At 34.7% G+C, this 14,893-nt stretch overlaps 2 protein-coding genes across 2 annotated transcripts; one reads left to right on the top strand and one right to left on the bottom strand.

Moving 5' to 3' along the window:
* Positions 1 to 3,199: 3,199 nt before the first annotated feature.
* Positions 3,200 to 7,588, bottom strand: LOC130711898 (NADP-dependent glyceraldehyde-3-phosphate dehydrogenase). The gene is made up of 9 exons (XM_057561671.1): positions 7,304 to 7,588; positions 6,817 to 7,010; positions 6,589 to 6,717; positions 5,756 to 5,875; positions 5,390 to 5,526; positions 5,115 to 5,270; positions 4,197 to 4,575; positions 3,675 to 3,791; positions 3,200 to 3,543 (listed from the first exon to the last, which is right to left on the bottom strand). Exons 1-9 carry the CDS (start codon positions 7,446 to 7,448, stop codon positions 3,430 to 3,432), a joined length of 1,491 nt encoding a protein of 496 aa, XP_057417654.1. The 5' UTR covers positions 7,449 to 7,588; the 3' UTR covers positions 3,200 to 3,429.
* Positions 7,589 to 12,763: 5,175 nt separating this feature from the next.
* On the top strand, positions 12,764 to 14,071 carry LOC130713172 (uncharacterized). Its single transcript, XM_057562962.1, has 2 exons — positions 12,764 to 13,297; positions 14,063 to 14,071. Exons 1-2 carry the CDS (start codon positions 12,764 to 12,766, stop codon positions 14,069 to 14,071), a joined length of 543 nt encoding a protein of 180 aa, XP_057418945.1.
* Positions 14,072 to 14,893: the final 822 nt, after the last annotated feature.

Genomic DNA, 14,893 nt, shown 5'->3' with positions numbered 1-14,893 from the left:
TGAATCCATTAGAAGCCTTGAAGAACCAGATTAAGAAAACGATGGAGGTAGAAGTGGGTGGGTGCTCTACGGCAATGGCGCAGCGTGATTAAAACTCATTTTATGTTCCCGTTAGATTAATCTCACGGATGGTATTTATTCTTATAATATATCCATAGTAAGTTTTACACATCTAAAATAAAAAAGCCACATGGAAAAGCTGACTGGGATTAAAAACAGGCCACATCAAACTCAGACACACTTTGGACCCAATTAGATTAAAAAAACCATTTTAAGAACTCAATTTGATGCGAAAATTTTACAAGGATTAGGTTTGATTCTCTTTACAATTTCCAGGACCAATAGAGTATTTAAGCCGAAGATAAAAGTTAAATTCCAAACATGTGAGGAATTGTGTGAACCCATATTAACAAAACTATAATGGTTGAACTTGATCAACACTTTATAATCTACAAGTAATCTGGGACTCTGTGTCCAACAAAACATACACTAGAATAAGAATCCCTTGATTGAAATACTAATTTTTAACTCAAAGCATATTTATCCTCCTCTTCTTTTTTTTTCGAATTGTCATTTGAAAGTACCTATTATCATAAGGTTCTGTCAATAAAATTCAAACCCCTTAACAATATCAGCTCTCAAGCTAGAGTAGCAAATTATAAAAATAAATTGTTTCATTAAGAAAATGTATTACAAGAAGCCTTGCGTTTGGCCCAACTGTTTGTTTAGAGGTGTGACTGGGATGTGGGGGTGAAGTCCTCCGCGGTATGGTACATGGATATTGTTGTAATATGAATCATTAGTATTTCTATATATGTTTGTAACATTGTAATCTTAGGGCATTCTGAATCCTAATCAATAAACGAAATTATATAGCTGCTCTGCTCTATAGTTGCAAACATATAGCCAATTTGAACGAATTGTGTGACCAAAGCTTGTGTGTTTCTCGCTCTACTCTTTGTTTACTCGATGTTGTTCTAACACTACCTAATAATTTTTTAGCACACCAGGTTAATAGTTTGATTTCTTAATTAAGTATCTATTCCAGAGTTTGATCATGCCAGCTATAGGAATATCTTGGGGCGCTTTTGTTTTAAGGGAGACTCACAAACTAAATCAATACATTAATTTATATGCACTAACAGTGTAAAAAGTTTTACACAGTCATTCAATCACACTCTTCATTTCCTATTTTAAATATTATTAAATTCAACATTAATCATTGACTAACAAAATGAAGTGATATGATTTAATGACTGTGTAAAACTTATTTACACTGTTAGTACATAAAAGTTAATCTCTTAAATCAAATTCTATATATCATTCGACCTTTATATACCACATCAAGGCAACAATACATTGAGAAAGTTAAAGAACTATTTCAGCTCGTTCATTTATCAGACAGATTAGAAGAAATATGCTGGCTATATGTCGTTAAACGTTGGGACAGTGATTGAACCCATGATCAATTTATGGAATGAATTATAAAATGAATATTGGTGTAGACAATTGAAATATTCTCAAGTGATGAGCCAAGAAAAAGCTTCAAAACATAGAGAGCTTTGATAGCTATAAATGATACCCGGTGAGGAAATTTTGCAAAGACTAGACATGAAAAATATAGCTCTATTGTTGAAGCTTGGCATTGGCAAAGGATGTAGGTATCCATCATTGTCTTGTAGCAATCACTTTCCACCTCAACTCCCACTTACTTACCCAAAATTATTATGCTATGGAATTTCCTAAATTCTGTGGGAAACTTTTCATATTTTTTGCGTTTTGTTATCAATCGTTAAAAGTGTTCCTCTTTTATACAGTTCTTTTAATTGAGATGACATTCGTTTATTGAAATTATTTTGACTATTCTTATACTTGATGTGCTTATTATTCTTTTAACAACTCATCCTTTGTATTAAAATTATTTTTTAAGAAAAAATTGGGTGAGTTCAATTTCAATCACCAATATGGGTGAGACATGCCTTCAAAACCGTAGATGCTTTATGTTTGGTTTTTGGTTACGCTCAACCAAACATAAACAATTTATTTTTCTTTCACAAACAATTTATTTTTCTTTCACGTTGGTTGCATAGGAACTTGGGAACACGTATTATGAAGCTTGCAAACATCCTTTTGGTGGAAAGGCAAACAGGCACTATATGAGTATTTATACATCGCTTATCAACACACAACCTTATGAGAGGGAATTGACCGTTCTTACCAATTGAACCAACATGAGTTAACATCCTTTGTTTTAGAATGAATCAATAATAATAATATTCAAAATTTCAATTCGGTTGATTTTTATTTTTTAAAATACCTCTTCATTTGTTGTAATTATTATGAGGAAACTAGGTGAAATTTTGCTTGTTTAGATGACAACATTTACAATGATAAAGAGGACATGCAGTTCCCAGGCCCAACTGTTCATCTACAAAAGTTACTCTTTTTGTCTTAGCCTCTTAGGAGCAGTGTTGTTAATGGCGGATAGCGTCGCGTAGCGGTGAGCCCAAAATCCGCAATAGCGCTATAGCGTGTAGCGCTATGGCCGCTACGCTGAAGGAGGAGGAGGAAGAAGGAGGAGGAGGAGGAAGGAGGAAGGAGGAAGGAGGAAGAAGGCAGCAACAGATCTCTGTTTTCATCGTGAAAAACAGAGGGAGAATGCAGAAGCAAGGTTGAAGAAGAGTAAAACGCAGCGTTCCATTTAAAGAAACTGTGAAAGCCCCAGAATGCCCTTAAAAAGTTCAAAATTATGTTTAAATCTGAGGGCATTTTGGGGTTTTCCCCCTAAACAGTAGGATTTTTATCCTCACTTGAAACACTGCGTTTCACTAAAGAAACGAAAACCCCAAATTGCCCTTAAAAAGTTTAACCTAATTTTTAAATATGGGGGCAACTTGGGGTTTTCACCCTGAAGATTAGGGTTTTTCCTCCTTCTTTCTTCCTTGCGCCGCAATAGCGCCGCTCCAGACCCGATTTTGGCCGCGATTGCGGCCGCTACCGCCTCGACGCGATTTCCGCGCCGCAACGACCTCCAGCGTCGCGGTCAACCACCGCTCCGCCACGCAGCGCCGCTATTGCGCCGCGATCGCGCGCTATTGACAACACTGCTTAGGAGTACTTCAAACCAGTTACATCTTGCATGGTGTGCTTATCAGAGATGAGAGAGAAAGGCGAGGAGAGTCGAAAAATGCTTGAGGACTGAATAGAAACACAGGATAAATTTTAGATTCATAAGATGCTTAGATATTAGTACAATAAGTTGACACATGAAGTAGCTATGTGACTGATTTATCACACTCAGTTATTTATCACAGATTCCCAGCCCAAAAGAGAATTGCAATGCTAAACTCATGCGGTTTGTAAGCTCCTCATAACTCATGGAGTTTACTGTAAATTGATTCTTCCCCACACACATAACCTATAGTATTACTAACCCATGGAATAAGAAGGGCTAGGTAAGTTGATCACAGTAGTTTTGACCTTCGTCATCATGTTTATGCTGTTTGTAATCCCTTGGGATCCAATCCCACTGTCCTTTATACCCTGTAAGCAATAAAAAACATTTGTTAATATTGGACACAAGTTATTGCCTTCTGATATAGAAATGCTTTTGGTTCTTTTTCAAGTTTGGGAAATGAAATAACAGAACTAGATTGGTTTTATGGTGGATTCACCTGAAAGGGAAAATGATCTGGCCCGCGAGCCGGGGCAGAATTTATCTGAACTGTTCCTGTTTCCATTGCATCACTGATCATCATTGCTTTGTTGATATCCTTTGTGAACACACATCCCTGCACGAGTTCAATGTGTTGATACAAATTACTAGCATGCTCACCAATGACCAATCTATTATAAGAAGGCATTATAGTACTCTCTCAAGGGTAATTGGCTAAGTGAGTGTTTGATTTCACGTTTGGGAGCCTTACAATTAATTCTCAGTGACCACAATCACTTCTACGTGATTTTATAGATGTTTGGAAATCGACTTAGAGAATTGATTTTAGCCTCAAAATCAATTTTGTGGAGAAGCTAGAGAGAGTAGCTTCTCCAGTGGACATAATCAATTATGAGATTTCATAACTGGATTTCTCAACAGTATCCTATTGAAGTCACTTTACATTCAACTCACTTTTACCATAGTTAGTTTTACCAAAATCAATTCCGCCAACGTTGATCCAAACAAACTAAACTTTTACCTGAAGTCCAAAGTTGCTAGCATTACAATGGTGGATCCCTTCTTCAACAGAGTTGATCCTAATCACTGGCAAAACAGGTCCAAATGGCTCTTCCCATGCAATTCTCATGTCTGGCCTAACATTATCCAGCAGCAAAGGCCAAATAAGATTTCCTTCTCTTTTGTATTCCTGGCAGAATGTTGCTCCTTTCTCTTTTGCATCATTGACCAGGCCTTCGATGAAGTTGGCTGATGATTCAGTCACAACTGGGGTGATATCACAGTTATTCTCTGGGGGTCCAACAGTTAGTTTTGCCACCTTGGCCTTCACTTTCTCAACCAAAGCATCAGCAACAGATTCCATTACCAGGACAACCTTAACAGCAGTGCATCTCTGACCACTATTATTGAAAAAACAAACAGCAATTCAAGTAAGTTGCCATTACGCAAAGAAATGTTTCAACTTATATATTGGAAAATTCTCTGATGTTAGCAGCAATATCTTACAAACTCTTCTTATTTCACAGTAAGGTTGTGTTCTCTCCAAACTCTGGTGGTCAAACTCAGTGACCAGCACACAGCCTAGCCCTCGGGATAAGCATTAGAGTGAAGATGATCAAATCTTTGTTATCTTAAGCTTTTAATATGTTCAAGATTGCCACTTTATCTGTCAGCTGTTTCATGAATGGCATAATGATTGGCTTAATGAATGTGGGGTTTCGATCGGACAAGTACTTAATTTGGGGGTTGTGAGCCCCTTGGGTTCGTGCATGAGTCATGTGCACCCTTTTAGACCGGGCTTCATGTTTATAAGTTTATTGGAGACCACCATATGAATCTTTCCTTAGGCCGGGCTACCATGAGAGGTAGTTCGGTAGACATAGATTGTAAACAATGACGCATACTAAATATATCAAGAAGTTTCAGATATGCCGCTCACCTGTATGAAAAACCACCCTTTATAATGTTAGCAGCAACCAAATCCAGGTCAGCATCCTCAAGAACAATGCATGCATCTTTTCCTCCCAACTCCATTTGCAGGGGGATCATGCCTGCCTTTTTTGAAATTGCGACGCCGGTATCTCCACCGGTGAAGCTGACAAACAGCAGTTATAAGTCAGTAGAGGAAAGATAAAAATTGGTTACACATGGAAAATTGAGGACATGAGGTGCTTTACTATCATGGAGTCATAGAAAAACAGAATAAATGGTCACCTTATACAGTTCACTCCAGGATGCATAGTAAGAAAGTCACCAATTTCTGAGCCTTTACCAGTAACACAGCTGATTAGGCCTTTGGGAAAACCAGCCAAGTGAAAGCAATGAACCATATGCAGAGCAGAAACAGCTCCCTGAAATTCATCATTAGAGCAGAAACAGCTAACATTTAGAAAGAGCAATGAAGAAAAGAAGGGGACTAATTAAAAGACTTAAAAGATTCTGAAATTAACTAATTGTTGTGGTTTCTTCAAATCACTAGACACTAGCTAGCACTTTTTGCGAGAAGAGAGTAGCGACCTGTGAAAGTGTGCATATGACATATAATGCCTCTGAAAATTTTCAATTGAAGGATAAAATTACCTGAGTTGGAGGCTTGAGAACAATGGAATTTCCAGCAATCAGCGCAGGACCGATTTTAGAGACAGCGAGATTGACAGGATAGTTAAAAGGTGGAATGGCTAAAACTACACCCAATGGAATCTGAAAATCAATTAGAACTTTCTTAGACCACATCATCAATCAGTTTCCTAGTTATTGAACAGATCACAGCACATGGTACAGCGACAAAACTTCGATCATAGAGATTCTAAATTATGAATTTAAGGAACATAAAGAAAAAGTTCATACCAATATGAATTTGCAAGAGTAAAGCTACACACAGCCAGAAAATTTTGGCAGAACTCAGATTTGTCAATTAAAGGGGTGTTTGTTAGATAAATCAAGGTAATATGAACCAATCATCCTTCCAAGTTTTAATCAGAATGCCAACTTACTTAACAAAAAAAGGAGCTCAGGATCTTCAGTTTTTCTTTAATATGTAGATGTGTGGTTGTTAACAAATAAAAAATTGCAGTTTTTTCTTCAAGTTCACATTCCCTTCATTATTTACTTAGAATTAACACTCAAATTGCCGACAACAAGGGACGGAGGGGAAGATTTGTGGCGATGTGCAGTCAGGGAAATCCTGCATTCAAGCCGTCCGATCCGATCAAAGATCTGATAATTCAGATTTTGAGTTGTAATAAGTAATTTGTAATAGTAACTCAAAATGCGAACCCTTTGAACTAAGATCAGGTGACTCAAACTGCTTGAATGGTGAATGTCAGATTCCCTGACAGCACGGAATCCAAATCCGCCAGTATCATATGAACTGTAACTTCTGAAGTGGCAGTAAAGAAGTGCTGAAAATAGACCTTGGATGTGAGACAATATTTCGTCCTTTCATTTCCAGGAAAGCTATCCGACACCAAGAACTTTCCCTCTCCCAGAATCCTTACCCCTTCTTCAGCAGTGTAAGAAATCAAATCTCCAGATCTTACAACCTACATGCAAAAAGTAAAAATAAAAACCAATTATTTCATGAATTAACATTATAGTCCTGAACAACACCTTGGTTTATTTTACAACAACACAATATGCACCTCTGTAACTGCATCTTTGGCTGGCTTTGCTATTTCTTTCACCAAGCACTCTGCAATTGGATCTTTGTGCTCTTTGAGGATTGCAGCAGCCTTGTGAAGAAGCTCAGCCCGCTTCCAGAGCGGGGTCTTGGCCCATGACTTCTGTGCAGATTTTGCTGAATCCATGACCTTATTAACCTCCTCTTGTGAACATGCTGCATGTACATCATTTTTATAGCAAATTAGACACAATAATTTCCTACTAACTGTAAAAAAAGGAGAACTTTCAGGTCTGTTATTCTAATTTGGCTGCATGAAACTAGATATCACATGTTATATGCAATTCTAAGCCTCTTTAGTTAGCTAACTGGGATTTCATCAAATATTGAAGACAAGAAAAGTCTAGCAAATGTTAGATTTATCAATCTTCCACTAACATGCAAAATTATAGAATTAACTGAGATAAATGACTTCAAATTCAATGGAAGGGAAATTAATGATGTGATACCTTGAACTTTGTATTGAGTCTTTCTGGTAGTGGGGTTGATGATGGAAACACTTTTTCCAGAAGTGGATTTCTTCCATTCTCCATCAGCATAGTACTTGAACACTTCTCCATCTAAAATCTCTGCAAACAATCCATTCCCAGCCATGTTAGAAAAGACTCAGCAAACAAATCCAAGATGAAATGCACTCTTATAATGCAGAGAGAAATTGCTGTTTGAAGGGTAGGAGGAGTGTCTGGTGTAGTATGGTTAGTTTGATTTTGTGGGTGATGGTTTGGTGAGTAACAACATGCACCATATATGTAAAGAGAAGGTGAACCACGCATTGTTTTGTCCATAGAGTTGGGACAAGAGAGAGTTAGTTTGGTGGTTCTGAGATTGCCAGGTGCACTTATCGCACTGTCCTATCTTGAAACTTAGTGTGGTTATTTTGATATCACCGTGCGGTGCCATTTAGTCATAAAAGAGTAAAAATCAAATTTAGTTATCTTCCTTCTCTCATGGAGCAAATGAGAGAATTCAAACGACAAACATGCAGTAATTTTTCATGCATGAAATCTTTAAGTGAGAGCTAATCCAATATCAATATCTGACACATAAATTTGTGTGTTAAGCATTACCTCTTAGGACTGAATCACCTAGGGAAAATAAGGCAGTCACTCTTAGTAGAATTTTTTTTGGTAGAATAGTGTTCAATGTTGTATTTCTCCAGGGTTAGGCCTCTGCACCAAAAACTAGTTTAGAGGTGAGAGTTGTTTTTCTCTTTATAATCACTTATTTGGTCATATCTACTTCCAAACACTACGCTCAGGAACATTTGGAGCGTGAACTTTTGAAAAGCTAGTTTAGATGTGGGAGTTGTTATACCGTTTATAAATACTTATTTAACCATATCTCTAGTCAATATGAGATCTCTCAACAATCTCCTTTAAAAAAATTGCAAATCATGATTGATTTTAGTGAATATGTGTCAAACTTTCATCCCTCTTACCCATTTTTTCTAGTTCTGTCCCTGTTATGCCTCCACATTTTCTAATTCCACATGTGAGAAGCATGGTCAATAATTGGATATATTTGTCAAGTAGCAAAGATTGTGGTACTGAAAAGTTCAAGTGTGGTTGAAATATTAGAGCTTATTTTTTGTGGTGATAATTAAGTGGTCAGTTTATATGAGCCACTGGTTGCATAAGAATGGCCTTGTAGGGAAAGATAATTATCAATTATTGTACAGATATGGGGAAGGTGGGACTCTCCGGGGAGGGAAGTTGAGGATATGTCTGCTGAAAGATATAAATACATAAAGGATGAATTAAGAAATTGTTAACAGCTACTCAGAATACTATCCAGTGGACTTCAATTTGCATTTAAATTTTTTAAGTGATTAACAGTGGTCCTATCTCTAGATATGGGGTAAGGGGGGAAGGAAAGGAAGAAGAATGTACCATTGATTGGATTCAAATTGTCTGTCCCATTTTCATAGGAATGAATCGTCTCAGTGTGAAGTTTCACATAATCTGAATATTCACAAATTTGTTAGAGAATCACCTATTTAATATCTAAAAAAATATAGACACACACAAAATTGGATCTAATCTTTGACTAAATCAGCCATTTTGTTACTAAACTCACACACAAACATCACTCATATATCAATTCTTATGCATGTTATACTTCATGAGGGAAATCACACATATAACTTTCAATAGAATTGGTAAATAATTGTACTTAAATAAATGATCTTCAATTCTAAAAGTATAAGTGTTCTAAACACTACTTTCATAATACAAAGCAAAATACACCTTCTGTTGCAGTTTCAGGCTGCAATGAGCAGCGCAAGCAGTTCACATGCTGTGACGGAGGAAAAGGTAACTGCTGGACAAGTTTATCTCTCTTCTTTGTTGGCACCTTATTCAGAACTAAACTAGTCCTGCTTGTGAGGCTCACACAAGGTGAGCACAAAGATCTCATGTTAAACTTAATTAGAAATCAGTGCTTGAATGAGGTTAATTAAGTTACTGTATCAATACTGTTACAGTGCAGAGTTCAATATACAATATAGAGTGAGCTAAAATCTAGGAGGTATACTAGGACATTAATAATAGGGCATTGACTGATCTATGAGAAAGGGAAATTTCTTAAAACCTTTTACACATGGATGGATGAATAATCGGTATCTATATACTTTAGAAAAGAGGAAGGTTGTGAGCCTCACCTTCATGATTTGGCACTCCAAGAATGACTCTCACTCACCCCCCTTCTTTGCATGACAAGTGTCACCTTCTGATTATTTTGGACCAAAATAGTATAAGCCCATTTTAATTTCAATTTTTTTATGGAGGCCCATTATTCAAATGATGATTTTGTTTTTATTGTTTTATAACTCCTAATTAATTGTTAACATAAAAGTTGTATACATATACCATTATACCATTGATTATCATTTTTCAAAAAAAATCGAATTTTTGGTAGGCATGAAAAATGTAATTTAGTAAGGTGAAAACATTCTCAAATTCAACGTTTAGTCTGCGGAAACTTTTTTGTTTTTGAATCTGAATCTTCAAACTATTTTTAAAACGGATATTCACAGCCTTGAATTTGAGATTCAGCACCTACACTGAATGAAGAATTAATGGTGTTAATTCTATTAAGGAAAAGAAGTCAAGAATTAAAATGGTGTTAATTCCGCTGAGCAAGTCACAGGTTAATTTCTTTCAAGCATTCACACCATGTTAATGCTGCTTTACCAATCAAACCTTAAAAACTTAATTTTGAGAACCATATTAATGACCCGTTCTTGAAAGAAATACGCACTGTTTGTTTTTTGTGCGAAAATAAAGAAATTAATTCTTGAAATAAATTATATGATTTGCCATAAAAGTCATTATAAATCATTTTTAAAATAAATAAAAAAAATACAAAATTATGGTAAAATTGGTTGCTTTAAATTGATTATTACAAAATAGTTGTATAGTCTGTTTAGTAAATTGGGCTGTTTTTTTACTGTACTATTTTTCAGTACAACCAAACAAAAATTAAGAAAACCATATTAATTTGATGATTAATGTGCAGCCAAATTTAAGGAGTCAATTATTAAGGAGTCAATTTATTTTCACTTTATTATCATAAAATCATTCCATTTATTGTAATGTCAATATTAAGTGTTTGTCAAATGTAAATTCCTATTTTAAGAATGGAAACAAAGAGTATTGAAATTTTTGCATTCTTAGAAATATGTGTGGTTTGTTTTATAGCGCATAAAAAAACTTAATTTAAAAATAAAAGGAACCCGTCAACTAAGGAGTGAATATTTAAGTTCAAAACGGTAATTTTTTAAAAAAACAAGTTCATTATTAGCAGGCACCTAAAATGCAGCTACCCTATAAGATGATTTTATGATTAATATCATTTGAATTTTTTAACTCCTGAAATTAAATGCAGGTACCTTACTCCATGTGAAGCCGCATGAAGAACATTCAAATATGATATTCATGATAGATGACCTCCAGTGTTGAGATTATGATTTCATCTTACAAACCAACAAAGTGTTTTATTCAAAGAGAATGATTTGGAAGTTGTGAAGGAAAAATCAACTAAAAAGGGCACTCAATTCTTGGCATGGATGGATGCCAACAAGAAGTACCACGAGGGGAGAAATCTCACATATGCAGAATTTTCTTCCAAGTTTGTGTACAACAAAAAATCAACAATATGACTTCCTAGGAAAAGAGGCATTTCTCTTGGTCGATTGCAATTTATAGCTCCTGGAATGGGAGAAAATTACTACATGCGTGTTTTATTAACTAGGCAAAAAGGTTGTGACAGTTTTAAAAGCATAAGAACTGTAAAGGGTGTTGTTTATCCCACATTCTGCGATGCATGCGAAGCGATGAGATTAATGGAGGATGACCGAGAGTATGTTGATGGAATATCAATTGCAAGTGAACTTGGTTCCGGATCTCAGCTAAGGAAATTATTTACCAGAATGCTGATAACAAACTTGATTTGCAGGCCACAATAAATTTGGAGAAAGTCTTGGACTCTTTTAAGTGATGGTATTTCATCAATTTTAATTTTTTGACCACAATTAGTAAGATTTTCTTTTTTATCCCTTAAGAATTAGTATGCGTTTATTTTTTCACATATATAATTGTCCATGGCTATTATTATTTCTTTCCATATGTTAATTGAACCAAACAGTATTTACCGTATTTTAAAAATTATGCAACAACCTAAGCGATGTACTATCATAATTTTTTGGACAGCTACTATATCATAATTACATACCATATCTATTTTCTAATTTTTTATGGAGATATTTTTTTCTAATACTCAAATTAACCTATAATTAGTTTTCCCAATAAAAAAAACAAAGATTCACCTACCAAACTCACTATTATTTGTTGCATGTTAAAAAAATATCAAAAAAAATCTATATCAGAGCTTTTATTGTCTAAATAAATGTGTCAAGTTTTTTTAAAAAATACTTTTATACATGAGTATCACGTTAAAACTACTACCATTTTTTTAAAATATTCCTAATTTGACATTATCAAAATACGGTGAGTCTGATTAGAAGGAAAAATTTAAGTTGTGTAAATGCATTTTCTTTCTCACCATGAAAAAATAAAAATTCAATATTTCTCATTTAATTTAATTTTCTTATTTAATTTATTTGCCTTATTTCATTTAATTTCCTTCATATCTTCGTATAGAGGATGAAGAATTACATAACTTATGTATGATTGAGATTGAAAAAATATTGCAAGGCAATGGAAGGTCACTAAAGGAATTTCCATGTTTACCATACCCTAAATTTTCAGAAATTCATAATTTTGAAAATAGATTCGTTGTAGATGAGTTGAATTATAATAGGGATGAAATGATAAATATCCATGATGAATTGGTCAGTTCTCTTACTTCAGAGCAAGAGATTGTTTATAAGAATGTTTTGGATGTTGTTTTGTCTGATAATGGTGGATTCTTTTTTCTATATGGTTTTGGAGGAACTAGAAAAACATTTGTTTGGAATACATTATCTGCTGTTTTGCGTTCAAGGGGCCTTATCGTCTTAAATGTCGCATTTAGCGGAATTGCATCGCTATTGTTACCTGGAGGTAGAACTCCTCATTCAAGATTTTCTATTCGTATTTCAATAAATGAGATATCAACCAGCAATCTTCGTCACGGTTCCCCAAAAGCTGAATTATTGAAAAAAAGCAAGCCTAATTATTTGGGATGAGACACCTATGTTAAACAAACATTGCTTTGAAGCTTTAGACAGATCTCTTAATGACATTATAAAGACTCAGTCTACCCATGGTTATGACATTCCATTCGGAGGTAAAGTTGTGGTACTAGGAGGCGACTTTAGATAAATACTTCCAGTTATTTCCAAAGGAAGTCGTTCTGAAATTGTCGGTTCAGCTATCAATTCTTCATATTTGTGGAAGCATTGCAAGGTAATGAAGTTGACTGTTAATATGATATTGCAAAATGCTACATCGACTTCTTCACCAGCAGAAATAAAAGAATTTGCAGATTGGTTGCTTCAAGTGGGAGATGGTACAGTTAAAACGATTGATGAGGAAGAAACACTTATTGAGATTCATCCAAATCTTCTTATTGAACAGTGTAAGGAACCGTTGCTTGAATTAGTTAATTTTGCATATCCGAAACTTGCGCATAATTTGCAAAATAATTCATTCTTTCAAGAAAGAGCGATTCTTGCACCAACACTTGAAAGTGTAGAGGAAATCAACAACTTTATGTTAGCAATGATTCCTGGTGATGAAACAGAATATTTGAGTTATGATACTCTGTGCAAGTCAGACGAAGATTCGGGTGTCAATGCAGAATGGTTTACATCTGAATTCTTAAATGATTTCAAATGCTCTGAAATTCCAAACCATGCAATTAAACTGAAAGTTGGTGTCCCTATCATGCTCATTCGAAACATAGACCAAGCTGCAGGGCTGTGTAATGACACTCGAATGATAGTCAATGCTTTGACTAAATATATAACTGTTGCTACTATTTTAAATGGAAACAAGATGGGCGAAACAACATTTATTCCAAGGATGAGCTTAACTCCATCTAATTCTGACATTCCATTCAAATTCCAGCGCAGACAATTCCTTGTTACTTTATGTTTTGCAATGACTATAAATAAAAGTCAGGGGCAATCTTTATCTCATGTTGGACTGTATTTGCCAAGACCTGTCTTTACTCACGGGCAGCTATATGTAGCACTTTCTAAAGTTAAATCTAGAAAAGGGTTGAAGATGCTCATCATAGATGACGAAGGAGTTGTATCTAACACTACACGCAACGTAATGTATCAAGAAGTCTTCGATAATATTTGACATGTAAGTGTTTATTTATCTTACAAGTAATTTAAATTTCAATTTTAAAAATAGGAAAATTAATATGGTTATTCTCTTTATTATTGACAACATAAAAAAATATCAAGCATTTTATTGATCATCTTTTTTTTTGATACGCAAATGTTAGTGGTTAGAAATGTTAGTAAATTAGTCCCTCCTCCGGGTTCAAACCCGGGACCCTTCGCCCTTCACCCCTCCCAACCCTTATGTCCCTAACTCTTACCACTTGAGCTATCATTCGGGGACATTTTATTGATCATCTAATTTGAAGGTGTATTGACGTTTCTATAAGGTTAGTTTAACACTTTCAAATTATACACAGTTTATATTTGTATTGGTTACTGATTATTACACTGATAAATTTTTTTCCCTTTCTAGGTTATATAACTCAAATGTGCTTGATTGACAACAAGCTCGATTATGAAGTCTTTATCATTAATCATGGACTACAATTTCGAATAAGTGTTCATGTTGCTGTCATTGTTATGTTTATCTTATTTCAATTTCAATGTAATGTATTACTTAAAAACTTGGTTTTTATTACTATTCAAGTGTTGACACTGTATGATATCTACAACCTCATCAAATTAATATATTTATTGTGGTTCATTCATCTACATGTTTGTAACATATGTTCGGTTCCATATTTTTTATACTTACTGAAAAGAGCCTAAACTAAGTTAAAACACATTACTACTGATTCATCTTTACAATAAATTTAATCGCCGTGCAACGCACGGGTAAAGAACACTAGTATATATGTAATTGAGAAAAAGTTTGATGCACCGACGGTGTAAAGTTCTTTTACACCGTCAACCAATCAGATTTCAAGGATATGAGAAAATCTCTCTTTTCATTTAATTTCTTTAATTGACATGTCACATCCTTGAAATCTGATTGGTTGACGATGTAAAAAAACTTTACACCGTCGGTGCATCAAAATTAAACTCTATGTAATTCCTATGTCCTAACGTTTCACATGTATGAAATATGAAACATATAGTAGTAATTAAGCAACGAGTGTAATTTATGGTCTTTTTAGTAAAAAGCATGACATATTTAAACTATTTTTAGTACTATTTATACATGTTGAATGTTTCATTTCAAAACGATTGTAAGAATATGAGTGTTTTGGCACGGATTTAAGGATTCTCATATCTAGGGTTCGAGTAGTCGATTTCAGTAAAAGAGAGAACTTGTCTTATTGAG

Source organism: Lotus japonicus, chromosome 4 (genome assembly GCF_012489685.1).
Source record: "Lotus japonicus ecotype B-129 chromosome 4, LjGifu_v1.2".
NCBI classification, from domain to species: Eukaryota; Viridiplantae; Streptophyta; class Magnoliopsida; order Fabales; family Fabaceae; genus Lotus; species Lotus japonicus.
This window is presented reverse-complemented; position numbering and strand designations above follow the sequence as displayed.

Excerpts from the sequence above, each read along its gene's own strand:
- LOC130711898 (XM_057561671.1), bottom strand. The coding sequence starts at position 7,448 with ATGGCTGGGAATGGATTGTTTGCAGAGATTTTAGATGGAGAAGTGTTC. Across the intron at positions 6,718-6,816 it reads CCAAAGATGCAGTTACAGAG|GTTGTAAGATCTGGAGATTT; the intron begins GTGCATATTGTG and ends TTTTGCATGTAG. Across the intron at positions 4,576-5,114 it reads AAGGGTGGTTTTTCATACAG|TGGTCAGAGATGCACTGCTG; the intron begins GTGAGCGGCATA and ends TTTCAATAATAG.
- LOC130713172 (XM_057562962.1), top strand. The coding sequence starts at position 12,764 with ATGAAGTTGACTGTTAATATGATATTGCAAAATGCTACATCGACTTCT.